Below are 14707 nucleotides of genomic sequence, written 5' to 3' on the forward strand. Positions count from 1 at the left end.
GGCATTTTCTTATATAACACAGCACAACGATCAAAATCAGGAAATTAGCATTGGTACGCTATTATTATCTAATCTACAGACCTTATTCAGATGTCACCAACTGTCCCAATAACATCCTTTATAGCAAAAGAAGATTCTGGCTCCCTTGTTGGATTCGGTCGCCATGTCTCCCTTAACCTGGAGAAGTTTCTCGGTCTTTATTTGAACTTCCTGACATTAACACTTTCAAAGAATACAGGCAAGTTGTTTTGTAGAATGCCCCTTATTTTGAACATTATGGAATTCAATTTATTCAAATGATAACAATCGTGGCACGAAGTCCCCAGAAGTCATGTTGTATCCTTCTTGGTACATCACACCAAGAGGCATGTGATGTCAATTTGCCCCATTACTGGTGTGATAATTTTTTTTTGGGGGGGGGCTACGCGGGCCTCTCACTGTTGTGGCCTCTTCCATTGCGGAGCACAGGCTCTGGACGCACAGGCTCAGCAGCCATGGCTCATGGGCCCAGCTGCTCCGCGGCATGTGGGATCTTCCCGGACTGGGGCACAAACCCGTGTCCCCTGCATCGGCAGGCGGACTCTCAACCACTGCGCCACCAGGGAAGCCCTGGTGTGCTATTTTTGATCACTTGCTTATCTACCAGGGCACTCCACTCTACAGTTACTATATTTACCATTAAAATGAACAATTGTGCGTGGGGAGTAACTATATAAATCTGTTACTCCTTGCACTTTTATCCATAAGGGTCCTTGTAAGTTTTATGGTGATTGCCAAATTGCCTGCATATACAACTTCTACCAAAATAAAAACTAAAAATGCAATATTGCACCCAGCCCTGAGATCATTAAATACCATACTCCAATGAAAGCAACCAGGAATCCTTAGAGAAATGGCTAATTCTAGGGCAGGGCAGTGAAGGATGATCCTGGAGCCTCTTACGGTGCCAGAAAGTAAGGAAGCTAAAAAAAATGAGAGCACATCAAAGGAACACAAGAATCAGTCTGAAGGAGCTCCCAAGGGCCAAAGGGAACATTTCAAGCAACAAAATAAATAATATAGTTTGCGTGGGTAATCCAAAGAATAAAATAAATATATGAATCTGTACTGTTATAAATAAAAGATTAAGTAAATGAATAAGGGAGAAGAGACAAATTTCCCTTACAAAGTATTCTAAAGAATAGAGAGCTACCACATGATCCTGCAATCCCACTCCTGGTCATATACCCAGAGAAGACCATAATTCGAAAAGATACATGCACCCCAATTTTCATTGCAGCACTATTTACAATAGCCAAGACATGGAAGCAACCTAAATGCCCATCGACAGCTGAATGGATAAAGAAGATGTGGTGCGTGTATACAATGGGGTATTACTCAGTCATATAAAATAATGACATAGTGCCATTTGCAGCAACATGGATGAACCTAGAGGTTATCATACTAAGTGAAGTAAGTCAGACAGAGAAAGACAAATATCATTTGATATCACTTATATGTGGAATCTAAAGAAAAGGTACAAATGAATTTATTTCCAAAACAGAAACAGACTCACAGACATAGAAAACAAAATTATGGTTACCAAAGGGGAAAGGAAGGTAGGAGGGAGGGATACATTAGGAGGTTGGGATTACCATATACACATTACTATATATAAGATAGATAATCAACAAGGACCTAATGCGTAGCACAGGGAACTACACTCAATATTTTGTAATAACCTGTAAGGGAAAAGAATCTGAAGAAGAATATATATATGCTTCTTTTATATAAGAAACATATATATATATATTCAGTTATATATATATATAACTGAATCACTGTGCTGTACACCTGAAACTAACACGATACTGTAAATCAACTATACTTCAACAACAAAAAGAATATATGTAGATCCTCTTCCCTCCAGGAGATGGAGCTTAATCTTCTCCCCTCTCCTAACTAGTGTGGGGTGGGCTTAGTGACTCATTTCCAAAGAGTAGAGTAGACAAAGGGAAAAATAGTAACTCAACAGTGGAGAAAGCTGGTAGGCATTGTTTTAACCAAGTGATCAAGGTCAACATCATAGTGCTAAGTCATATGGATGTCATGGCTTGCTGATATGATGCAATGAGGATGGCATTTCACCTCTGTGGTCTTCTTCCCCCAAATCCATCATCAAATTTTAATCATGAGAAAACAGCAGGCAAACCCAAATTGAGAAACATTCTAAAAAATACCTGACCAGTATTCCTAAAAATAATCAAAATTGTGAGAAACAAGAAAAGAAACTGTCGTGGACCAGAGGGACTACGGAGAAAAGGTGACTCAAAAGAATGTAGTATCCTGGATGGGATCCTGAAACAAAAGGATATTAGTGGGAAAACCAGTGAAATCTGAAAAAAGTGTGCAGTTTAGTTAATAGCGTTGTACCAATGTTGGTTTCTCAGTTTTAACAAGTGTACCTGTCCCAACACATGCATAGCCTCTCCATCATCAACATCCCTTTCAGAGTGGTGAAATTGGTTACAACTGATGAACCTACATGGGCACATTACAACCAAAGTCCATAGTTTACATTAGGGTTCACTCTTGGTGTTGTACATTCTATGATTTGGACAAATGTATGATGACATGTATCCACCATTATAGTCTCATACAGAGTAATTTTACTGCCCTAAAAATCCCCTGTGCTCTGCCTACTCATCCCTCCCTCTACCCTAACCCCTGACAACCACTGATCTTTTTACCGTCTCCATAGTTTTGCCTTTTCCAGAGTGTCGTATAGTTGGAATCATACAGTATATAGCCTCTTCACATTGGCTTCTTTCTCTTAGTAATTTGCATTTAAGTTTCATCCATATCTTTTCATGGCTTGGATAACTCATGTCTTTTAGCGCTGAATAATATTCTTTGTCTGAATGTACCAGAGTTTATCCATTCATTTACTGAAGGACATGTTGGTTACTTCCAAGTTTTGGCAGTTACGAATGACGCTGCTATAAACAACTGTGTGCAGGTTTTTGTGTGGACATAGTTTTCAACTCCTTTGGATAAATACCAAGTAGCGCTATTGCTGGATCTTATGATAAGAGTAAGTTTAGTTTTGCAAGAAACCAATAAACAGTCTTGCAAAGTGGCTGTACCATTTTGCATTCCCACCAGCAATGAATGAGAGTTCTTGTTGCTCCACAACCTCACCAGCATTTGGTGGTGTCAGTGTTTTGTATTTTGGCCATTCTAATAGGTGTGTAGTGGTATCTCATTGTTGTTTTAGTTTGCATTTTCTTAATGACATATCACGTGGAGAATCTTTTTCATATGCTTATTTGCCATCTGTATATTTTCTTTGGCAAGGTGTCTGTTAAGGTCTTTGGCTCATTTAATTATCAGGTTTGTTCTTATTATTGAGTTTTAAGAGTTCTTTTTATATTTTGGATAACAGTCCTTTATCAATATTGAGTCTTCCTATCCATGAACATGAAATATCTCTCCAGACTCTGGTGATTTTTAAAAAATCTATTTACCATCATATTAAAAATTTTTTGTTGTTGTTGTTGCACCGGGTCTCTGTTGCTGTGCTCGGGCTTTCTCTAGTTGCGTCGAGCAGGGGCTACTCTTCTTTGTGGTGCGCAGGCTTCTCATTGCAGTGGCTTCTCTTGTTGCAGAGCACGGGCTCTAGGCATGCAGGCTTCAGTAGCTGTGGCGCACGGGCCTAGCTGCTCCATGGTATGTGGAATCTTCCCAGACCAGGGCTCGAACCCATGTCCCCTGCATTGGCAGGCGGATTCCTAACCACTGCGCCACCAGGGAAGTCCCCCTACCATCATTCTTGTTTGCTTATTATATACTAGTCATTGTGCATGCTTACCTGCTTGATCTTAATTAATCCTTACAGCAATCTGTGGGGTAAGGAGTCACGTCTCTATTTTACATAAAAAAACTGAGGCTCAGAGAGGCTAAGCACTTTTCCGAGAGCACACAGCTAGGAAGTATTAGAGCTAGGATTTGTACCCAGGTCTGCATCCAGAATGTGACTCTGTCTCATTTGGTTTTGGAAATTTGCAGGGCACATACTGCTGTGCAATATTATGCCTGGAGTGACAGCCACAGTCCATCTCCGGATTCACGCTTGAGTGCCTACATCATGATCTGCAAATATCTGGATTATCAGATTTGGTTTTTGTTGTTTATACCCTCCATCTCCCAAAGATCTTGGTACTCATTCTCAATGGGTATCCAGACTAGAAGGCAGAGACCAAATGTCTTTTGGCTGATCCATTCTTGCAACTCAAAATGACTGGATTAGTTGTTCATTGTTTTAGCAGCCAAATGAATGTGATTTGCAGCTATTTATTTGGGGCATTTATTTCAGAGTTGCTAGCCCTGTTCAATTGAATATAATTCTCAGAGCCAGTATGGTAGTGCTACTGCTGATTGATAAATTAAGTCTCCAGCTGGCAGATGTGTTAAAGATTAGAACCAATGGCTGAGACTGATTTCTGGAGGCCTCTTGTTAAACTGCTTCTGTCTGCAATGTTAATGAGATTCTAAATCTTTCTACCTGATCAACATTACTAATTTGGATTAATGGTGGAAAGAGGGCAAGGAACTACCTACTGCAGTCATTTGAGGAGCCTATGAAGATTTCTTGCCCATCCATTTCCATCTGCTAGGTGATATGTAAGATTCCAATATTAGGGATTCATTCCTTTGGCTATATAAATCTTTCATTCTCTGTAAAGTGAATCCATTAGGATAACGCACCTGGGTCCCTGTCACACTTTAGGGTGCGCGAGTTGATTTCTTTCCAGAAAAGGGAAGTAGAGCAATTGAGAGGGTTGGAAGACTTTGGAAGATTCTGAGGAAAGAGAGAGGAACTCCAACATGTCAAACTTCAAGGTTAAGCAAGCTTTGGGAATGCCATTTGGTGAGAAGAAAGCATAGATTCTTCTGCCACCTTGACAGGGGTCATTTGGAAATATGTGTGGGTATCTTTGCTTTTCACAAGACTGAGAGTGCTACTGACCCCCAGTGGGCATATGCCAGGGGTGCTCAACAACCCACAATGCACCAGACAGACTCAAACAGCAAAAACTGTTCCACCAAAAATGCCAACACCATCACGATTGATAACTTTAGAGAATGCCAAGATAGGGATAATAAGTTTGTCCCTTCCAGAGCAGTGATTAGCAAACCTGGATGTACCCCCACTGACTTGCTGAATGAAAATCAGGGGAGAGGGAGGGCCCAGGAATCAGAATTTTGACAACACTTTGCAGGCATTTCTGACATACAGCCAGCTTGTCTGCTGTCTAGGCTTGGGTTAGGGTGTCTTGGAAGATTTTCTTTGTCGTCTGGTAAAAAGGCGGCCAGAGTTTGTTGTAGAGACTTCATGGTTAAAGTCCACAAGGAGAATTATCACAGATCACTGTGACAAGTGGTGCTACCTGGGATCTACATTCAGAAGCATTACAAACATTTTCTGTTGAAGTAGAGAACACCCAGAAAACTGCACAACTTATAGGTGCACAGCTCAATGAAAACTTTCAAAAGGCACAACTTTTACAAAGTGAACTCACCTGTATAATTACCACTTCAATCGAGAAGATTCTAGAAGCTTCCCCCCCCTTGTGCCAATTACTCCTCTACCCTCAAGGGTGATGGCTACTTCAACTTCTAAAGCATAGATTCATTTTGCCCATTTTGAAGTTTATATAACAAAAATTACACACCACGTTCTATCGTATGCCTGGCTTCTTTGATACAAAATCGTGTTTGTGAGTTTCATCCGTGCACTTGTGTGTAGCTTCTGATCGTCCATTCTTGTTGCTGCAGAAGGCTCTCTGTGCAAGTGCTCCACAGAGTATTGATCTGTTCTGCTATCGATAGATATTTGGGAAGTTTCCAATTTTTAACTAGTATGAATATGATGCTGTTCACGTTCCAGGGAGTGTCTTTTAGTGGACCTATGTCCTCATTCCTCCTGGGTTTGTACCTAGAAGCGCTGATGCCGGGTCACAGGGTATTCACAGGGTCCAGCATTGGAAGAAATGACCAGTTTCCCAAAGTGTTTGTATCCAATTACTTCCACCCAACAGAGTCAGAAGGAGTTTCAGATCCATGTCAGTGACCTGGGCATGTTTTAAAATCTCTCTCAGCCTCAATGTTTTCACTTGTAAAGTGGGGCTTCTATGAAGACTTGTAGATGCTTTATCTCTGTGAGGACTTTCTCAGTGAGAGGTTACTCTTTTCTGAAAAGCTCTGGGTCTTTAGAAATCTCTGTAGGTGATGCTTATGCTATATGAAACTCAACTGTCTTCTTGGGAAAGTCCATCATAACAGGTTATGTGTAAGTTCACTTTGCACAAGGCAGCCTTCTTATATGACTGGCTGTTCATATCCATGAACGTGGGATTACTTCTTGATTCATATTAACTGTCATTTGCCTTTGAAATCTGAAACATCAAGTACAAAAATCATTAATATTTATTGAGAATCCTACACATCCCATTTCCTTGCAACTCTGATCACTCTTGGTTTAATCATTTTGTCCATACCTTGACAAGTTAGGAAATCTTAAAAGTGCTACAGGTAACCTGTAAAGGCTTACCCGTAGGCACAGAATGGGGAATATATGTAAAGACATATCATCTTTTCTAGTATGTTTCAAATGAACTCATATACTGATGGGGGAGGACATTAAATAGGAGTCAACCAGCTAAGCCTTGAAAAAATATTTGTCTTCTTCATCCTCTTCCCCTTCCTCTCTATCACCCCTACCTTCTAGTCAATATATTGCTTTTGCAAAAATTCGACAGTTTCTTGGTACATCCACTTTGGACGACAGTTTGGTGACATCTTACAAACCTTTGATATGCTACCTTGTGACCCAGAAATTTCACACTTAAGGCTATTCCTACAGAAATGCATATTTATAGGTGCCAGGATCATTCAAGGCAGGAATGTCTAAGAGCCTCAACTGGAAACAACTTAGATGTCCATCAACAAGATAATGGATAAACAGATAGTGGCTTACTCTTTTATTGAAATACCATACAGCAGTGAAAGCGAATCAATCGCAGCGACATGTGACAACAGCAGATGAATCTTAAAGACATAATGTTTTTTTCAATTTTATTTTATTGAAATACGGTTGGTTTACAGTGTTGTGTTAATTTCTGCTGTACAGCAAAATGATTCAGTTATACACATATACACATTCTTTTTCATATTATTTTCCATGATGGTTTATCACAAGATATTGAATATAGCTCCCTGTGCTATATTCCTTGGATAAACAACAGGGATACCTTGTTATTTATCCATTCTCTATATAATTGTTTGCATCTGCTAATCCCAAACTCCCAATCCATCCCTCTCCCACCCCTCCCCTGCCACCTTGGCAGCCACAAGTCTGTTCTCTGTTAAAGACATAATGTTGAACCAAAGAAACCAAACATCATAGAATATATACGGATGCTTATATTCATATAAAATCCAAAAAGATGCAAAGTGGAACTGTATTGTTTAGGAATGCACAATAAAGTAGTAGAAGTATAAAGAATAGCAAGGCTATTAATACCATAAAGTCAGGATGTGATTATTGCTGAGGGAATTGGGCACATGTGTGTTTCCGGGGAGCCAGCTCTGGACCTGGGTGTTAGTTCCATGAGTGCTAGTTTCACAGCAAATTCTTACACTGTACATTTATGCTTTGAGTATTTTCCTGTGTGTTTTCACTTTCACAATACAAAAAGGGGAATGGGAAATAAAACTGTAGTGGCTCTGGAGAGAAGCGAACACCATGCAACATATATACGCCAGAAGCTTTATCCAGCCAAGTAGGACCTGGTTAGTTATCCGCCCCTGGCAGTTAAGATTTGCCACCTCTGGGGTTTTTCCGACGATGGGGGTCAATCTTTCATTCCAGCTTGCAGGGCCGATTTGAAACTTTCACAGAAGTACCACCAAACCATTCTCCCAGTTTTTAAAATTTGTCTTTTGCTAAATAGAGCAAATTTGTGTAGAGGACTCACTGCACCTCTAGACTCGAATCTCCTTCCTTTTCTACCTTTAAGTTTCTTCCTTTCTTCCTCCCTCCTTCTCCTTGCAAAGTGCTGGGAGCGTCCGGCTGTCTGCAACCGAAATGGAACCCGCTGAAAAGCAAGGTTTCCTCCCAAGGGAGGAGGAATCTGTCGTCCCAACTTCCCCCTTGCCTCCCGACCATCCGGCTCTCCCCTCTCTCCCCCACAAAACTCCGCTGAGACAGGTCCCTTCGCGCCTCCGCGATTGGTCGCGGGCCATCATGTGCCGACACTTTGGGTGGGTCTTTCTCCCGTTAAACTCATCAATCGCTCCTCTTTGGAGCCTCGCTGGCCAGTGGTTCAGACCTTTGCGCCCATTTCCCCCCCCACGCCCCCCCCACGCTTACTTCCTCTTCCCCCCACCCCTCCACATCAGTCTTATTTTAGCAAAACCTAGAGAAGGAAGAGGAGGCATTGGGGGGCGGGGGGGGGGCGATGGACGCTAGGCATTGCAGCATCCGGGAGCAGCTATTGAGTGGCTAAACGAACGGCGCATACCTCTCTCCCTCTTTCTCTTGGTTTTTTTTTCCTCCTGTTGGGAATTTTCAGGATTTCATTGCTGCAATTTAACCCCAAGATGAGGCACGGTTGAGCGAAACGCTGCGCGCACACGCACACTCACACTCCTTCGTGAGCAGAAGAGGCAGCCGCTGGTGATTCAGGAAGAAAAAAAAAAAAACAACACCCGGACCCTGCGGCTTCAAGACTCCTTAAGAGCCCTTCGGAGCGTTTCCCTCCCCCCTCCCCTTCTTTCCTTAATACTCTTAATTTTAATTTAATTTCATTTATTTGGCTACAGATCTTCCAGCATTTTTAAGGTCTAGGAACTCAAGCAAAACAGAAAGGGGGATTTTTAAATTTGGGGGGCTGCCTTCCCCCCACCCCCCAGCAAAGACTTGGGTTTTATTTTTATTTTTTTAACAAAAAATGTTTTTAAAGAGCCGAGCGCACTCCTTTTGCAAGATGCCAGCCTGACCCGGACCTCGGAGGAATTTGAAGCTTCCACTGCGTCCCGGGGGGCGTCCTTTGCAAACCGTTCGAGTCTTAAAGGGGGTGTGCGTTTTTTTTTTTTAACTGTGTTTTTTTTTTTTTTTTTTTTCCCTTCCGGAGTGGGTGGACTGGGGATTGCCTGGATTTCTTCCTCGGTTATTTTTTGCCTTGCTTCCCTCTCCCCTCCCCCCCTCCCCGGCCCCCGCGCCCCGCCCCCGCACCCTCCTCCAGCCCCTCCTTCTCTGGGGTCAGCCAGGAAGATGTCCCGAGCTGCTATCCCCGGCTGGGGCCGGGCAGCCGCCTTGTGAGCCCCCGACCCGAGGCGCCGAGCCGCCGCCGCCCGATGGGCTGGGCCGTGGAGCGTCTCCGCAGTCGCAGCTCCAGCCGCCGTCTTCACAGCCCCGGCAGCATCAGCATCAGCATCGGCGGCGGCGGCGGCTGCGGCGTCTTCCGCATCGTTCGCCGCAGCGTAACCCGGAGCCCTTTGCTCTTTGCAGAATGGCCCGCTTCGGAGACGAGATGCCGGCCCGCTACGGGGGAGGAGGCTCCGGGGCAGCCGCCGGGGTGGTCGTGGGCGCCGGAGGCGGGCGAGGAGCCGGGGGCAGCCGGCAGGGCGGGCAGCCCGGGGCGCAAAGGATGTACAAGCAATCAATGGCGCAGAGAGCGCGGACCATGGCCCTGTACAACCCCATCCCCGTCCGACAGAACTGCCTCACGGTCAACCGGTCTCTATTCCTCTTCAGCGAGGACAACGTGGTGAGAAAATACGCCAAAAAGATCACCGAATGGCCATATCCTTTGCCCAAACCCCGGCAACTGCGCCTCCCCCTCCTCCCTCGCTTCCCCTCTTCCAGGCTGGGAGAGACCCGGGGGTTGATGGGAGGCGGGGGGGGGGGTGGTCTTCCAGGGGCTGGGAGAGGGGGCACCGGGGAGGAGTGTGGAGCATCTCTCCACCCCGAGCTGGGTTGAGGTACCGTGGAGGCTTGGGGTTGTGGGCGCCGGGGGAGTGGATTCCGCCCAAGGACCGATTTCAGAATGAGGGCTGGGCCCTGGGGTCGTACAGGGGCCTTTAGAGCCAGTTCCGGATGGGTCAGAGTTCTCCCCGAATGAGCGTAGACCAGGCCGGGGCCTGAGCACTCTGCCCAGGGCAGAGGAAGCATGGGGTCCTTGGCTGGGTTTCCTTAGCCGCCCCTCGCCGGAATCCACGGTTGCCTCCAGAGCTGGAGCCCAGTCCCAGCTCTCAGGCCTCTCCACCCCTGCTTGCCCGAGGTTGGGGGCTGCCCTCAAGGAGGGTGCCTAGGGGTTCCCAGGGCCAAGAGCCAGTGGGAGAGCACGTGGTCTTCACACTGAGGGGCCAGCACTGACCAGAATTAATATCTCGGGATGGACCGCTGGCCAGGAAGGGATGGGGGGCATTTTATTATTCCCCATGTCTGCAGGTTCCATTTCCTTCCACCCACTGATTAGGGACCTCATCATCTTTTGAGGTGTAGAAAACATCCCATTTGCCCCATCTGGGGCCCTGACCTGGAAGACCCAGGATGGGCTACTTCAATAAGAAAGATAGGACAAGAGAAAACGAGGTGCTGGGTCCTTCCTAGGGTGCCGTGTTAGGCCTTGGGTTGGAATCTGCTTCTTCCACCCTAGAGACCCGGGAGGGGACACCAGGAGAGTCAGCATCCATGTGGACATCTTGGGCAGGTAAATGCCTTTTTTTTTTTTTTAAATTAAAGACCCAGAGGAAGAAAGTGGAGTACACATTTTCCTCTGCTGAGATGCTACCAAAATCCGGATCCCCTTGTGTTTCTTTAAATTCGTGCCTGCTTGAAATAAACCTTGAGGAGGGCTTAACATCTGTTGAGATGTAGGGAGGCAAGGATGGGTAATTAGTCGGGCTTTCTAGCAGTTATCTAAGCATGACCCAGATTCCAAGTAGGGGGACGAACCCTGCTTCCCAGGCTGACTGGCCACCGTGCCGTGCCCAAATGTGCCGCTCCTCGGCTCGGTTCCAACTGGCTGCCCTCGGAGTAAAAACGAATGGGGCTGGTTGGGCCCGTGGGCTTCACTGATGAGCCCCCATCCTTTTTGTGTATGGTTTTGACAGGTATATACTCAACAGGGCTGAGCCCCAGGTGGTCCTGGGCTTGCTTATTTGAGGAACACGTTGGCTGGTGGATTCACTTTTAGGGGGGACCAGAATTGAGCAGGATTTTGGCTACTGGGTCCGGAAACTGTAACAGAGGCCTCTGAGGTTTTGGAGTGTGTGTGGGCAGTCTGCTTCTAGGGTGGTGAAAATTAAGAGGTTCAGCTGCTGTCTTTTTGGAGGGGTGTACCCCTAACCACGATGTCATTTTGATTGGTGCCCAAGGCAGGAGCCAAGTCTTTGCCTCCTAAGTTTCAACCTTGTGATTATCTGTTGAAATGCTCAGGGGTCTTGTAATCACTCTGCCTGTCTCCCCCCAATCCCTGGAGGAGTGGGGGGAGGCATGGAGAATGGCAATGTGTCAACGTGCGCAAGATCAGATAACTCAGGGGTGTCCAGGAGGGATTCACTGGGCTGACAGGTTTCCGTGTTGAAAATGGCTTTAGATCGCCTTCTGGAGCCTGGATTTGGAGTCTACTAGGAGGAAAGGAAGAAGGTGGGAATCCTAATGTGTCCTTAGCTCACCCCGGTCCAGCCTGAATCCTGCAGATCAGAGGGCTGTTGGGGAGGGAAGGGATGGCAACAGTCCCTCGGAAGGAGGGATCTTAAGAGAGGGATGCAGGTGAACTGGTAGCACTCAGTCCTTTAGAGGTTTTCTTTGGCTTTCTTGCTCTTGGGAGCTTTGTGATGAGTTTGTGCATTTTGCTTTTTGCAGCCAGTTTTTGTTCTCTCTTTGGCCTGAGGCAGCAAACACATTCTATAGCCCCACTCTCAAAGGGAAAGCTCTCCATCCCCCGATCTGTCACCAACCAGAGTCATCCAGGACTGAGCTTTCTCTGGGGGGGGGAGGTGATGAGAGGGGAGGGGACAGAGAGATGGGGGGCTAGATAAGGGCAATTTGGGCCAATGCAAAGAAATGGAGTGTGGAAACACCAAGGAGTCAGGGTACCAGGGGAGAACATGGACTTGAGTATCTAAATATTTCTGCCATTAAAGAAAAGTGTTTAAGTACTTATTTAGAACTTTTTCAGGGCCTCTCACTGTTGTGGCCTCTCCCGTTGCGGAGCAACAGGCTCCGGACGCAGGCTCAGCGGCCATGGCTCACGGGCCCAGCCGCTCCGCGGCATGTGGGATCCTCCCGGACCGGGGCACGAACCCGCGTCCCCTGCATCGGCAGGCGGACTCTCAACCACGGTGCCACCAGGGAAGCCCTAGAACTTTTAAAATAAAGTCTAATGTATATATATACACACATGGGAAAGTATATAACTCAAGTCCAGATTAGTTAAGTGAACATTCATGCCACTGGCACCCAGGTCAAGGAAAAGAATGTAACCAGCTCCCCAGAAAGTCCCCTCCTGCCCCCTCCCAGTTACTCCCCCCGATAAGGGCTACCGCTACCCCGACTTCTGACCCCATGGGTTCATTTGGCCTCCTTTTGAGCCTCCTGTAAATGGAGTCAGAGGCCGTGTTCTTTTGTGCCGGGCTTTTTTTTTTTTTTTTCTCAACAGTCCGTCTGTGAGATGCATCCGTGTCACTGTGGGTCGTTGTGGGTTGTTCCCTCTCATCGCTGTGTGATATTTTATTGTTTGACTCTCCCACAACATACTTCTCCGTTCCACAGTTGAGGGCCATTTGAGTGATCTCCAGATTGCGCATGTCTTTGGTTGAGCTTTCTGGGGAGGCGTTTCTCTTGAGTTTATACCTAGGAGTGGAATTGCCACTGCCGTTCTTTGATGTGCATGTCGCGGAACATGTATTTGGAAATGGCATTTACTGAGGGTTGCAGGTGAGTGGGCAAAGCAGGTTCTTCACCGTCACGGGGAGGAGTCAGTCAGTGGCCGTTCCGTGAACTTGGCTGTGTGCTCTGAGGGCCTAAGAGTGTTACTTCCAAATGCAGATTCCAGCATGGTACGCTGGTGGAGGGAGGGTGCAACCTTGCATTCCCCATGGTCACAGGCACTTTGCCACTGTGATTCCTTCCCCTTCTGCACCCCACTTTCCTCGGGAGCTCAAGCTTGAAGCCATCAGTGAGAATTCAGGGGTTCTCATGAATTTCATTTTTCTCTAAGTCAGGAGACCCAAATGGAAATCTTTGATGTTCAGATTTCCATCGGTGCTTTGCACTCTTGAAGGATTCCAGGCAGCAAAGCTGTCTGGATCACACACCTTGGTTCCGTGTTCTCCTCGACTGGAAGTCTGATTTAAATATGGCTGTGACGGCCTCTGACGATGGCTTCTGAAGAGCTCAAATCTGTCAGCTCAATAAGGCGCATCTGTCAACCTTCCTCGAGCCCCCACTTAATGCCGCTTGCTCCTTCTGACGCGCTACCAAGCGCCAATGTGAATGTCATCTTCCCCCAGTCCTGCTGATGCCAGCAGATCTTGCGCTGAGCGTGGTGTAGGAATTTGGGCCGCGGACTCAGGTCTGTGTTATCACGCTCCTTCTCCTGAAGTGCTTGCAGGATTCCGGGCTTTCATACCCTTGTTTTCAGGACTCTTCACAAGAAACCCAGAGTCCCATCACATCAGGTAACCCACGGACACTGGCTGATTGGCACTCAACCCCTCACTCACCTCATCAGAGTCTTGGCCCACCCTGAAAATTAGCTTGTGCTAGAAGGGCAGGAAAGAATGACTGTATAATTCTTCTACTAGATCAGCGTGGCAGGTACTTCCAGAAGGGCAAAACTCTGGGAAGTAGGAATTAGCATGGTTTTTTCCCCTTGGGTCCCCCCCCCCACCGCCCGCCGCTGCAAAGGTGCGATTCCTCCTCCGCAATCCCCAAATCTAAAAAGCTCTGAAAACCGAAAGATCAGCTCATGTAGGGGTTAAAAAACTACCTTGAACTGACGCAAATTTATATGCTTAAGTTACAGTCTTAAATTTATCCCACGTGGTGTGCATTTTGGTGTATTTCACTGAGGAAACAGTAGATATGCTTGAGCATGGGGTGCTGCTCCGGCAGACCCAGTGGGAGTGTTAACGTATACGTGGTAGCACTTTGCAAACTTTCCCGAGTGTGAGGATTGCCTTGTTAAAATGATGACTCTGGTCCAGCAGGTTTGGGGTGGGGTCTGGGATTCTGCTTTTCCAACAAGTCTCTAAGGATTGCCCATGCTGCTAGTACATGGGTTACACTTGGAGTATCCAGGTCACATCATAGATGCATCCTGTTATCTTCTTTTCCTTTTTCTCAAAGACCGGGTTTATTGCGGTATAAATTACTTCCAGCAAAATTCACCCTTTTAAGCGTAAAGTTCTCAGAGTCTGACAAATGCATGCAGGCATGTAGCCACCACCCAAATCAAAATGTGGAACCGTTCCATTACCCCACAATATCCCCTAGTGACCATTTGAGTCAGCACCCCCCTACCCAAGTGCCTTGCAAGCACTGATCTGTTCTCCATCCTTACAGTTTTGCCTTTTCTAGGAGGTCGTATACATAGAATCATATCGTATGTAGTCTTCGGATTCTGGCTTCCTTCACGCAGCCTTTGAGATCCAT

At 46.3% G+C, this 14707-nt stretch overlaps 1 protein-coding gene across 9 annotated transcripts in view; it reads left to right on the forward strand.

Moving 5' to 3' along the window:
• The window catches only part of CACNA1A (calcium voltage-gated channel subunit alpha1 A), a 337790-nt gene that overhangs the window by 92433 nt on the left and 230650 nt on the right, over positions 1–14707 (forward strand). For 8 of the 9 annotated variants that reach the window (XM_049708282.1, XM_049708283.1, XM_049708281.1 and 5 more), the window contains exon 3: positions 9554–9846. In XM_049708282.1, the coding sequence (XP_049564239.1) occupies positions 9554–9846 (293 nt within the window). Of the gene's footprint in view, positions 1–8371; positions 9122–9553; positions 9847–14707 lie in introns of those variants that run through there. The other variant, XM_049708284.1, reaches the window with a different exon arrangement.

This window comes from Orcinus orca, chromosome 3, assembly GCF_937001465.1.
Source record: "Orcinus orca chromosome 3, mOrcOrc1.1, whole genome shotgun sequence".
NCBI lineage: Eukaryota > Metazoa > Chordata > Mammalia > Artiodactyla > Delphinidae > Orcinus > Orcinus orca.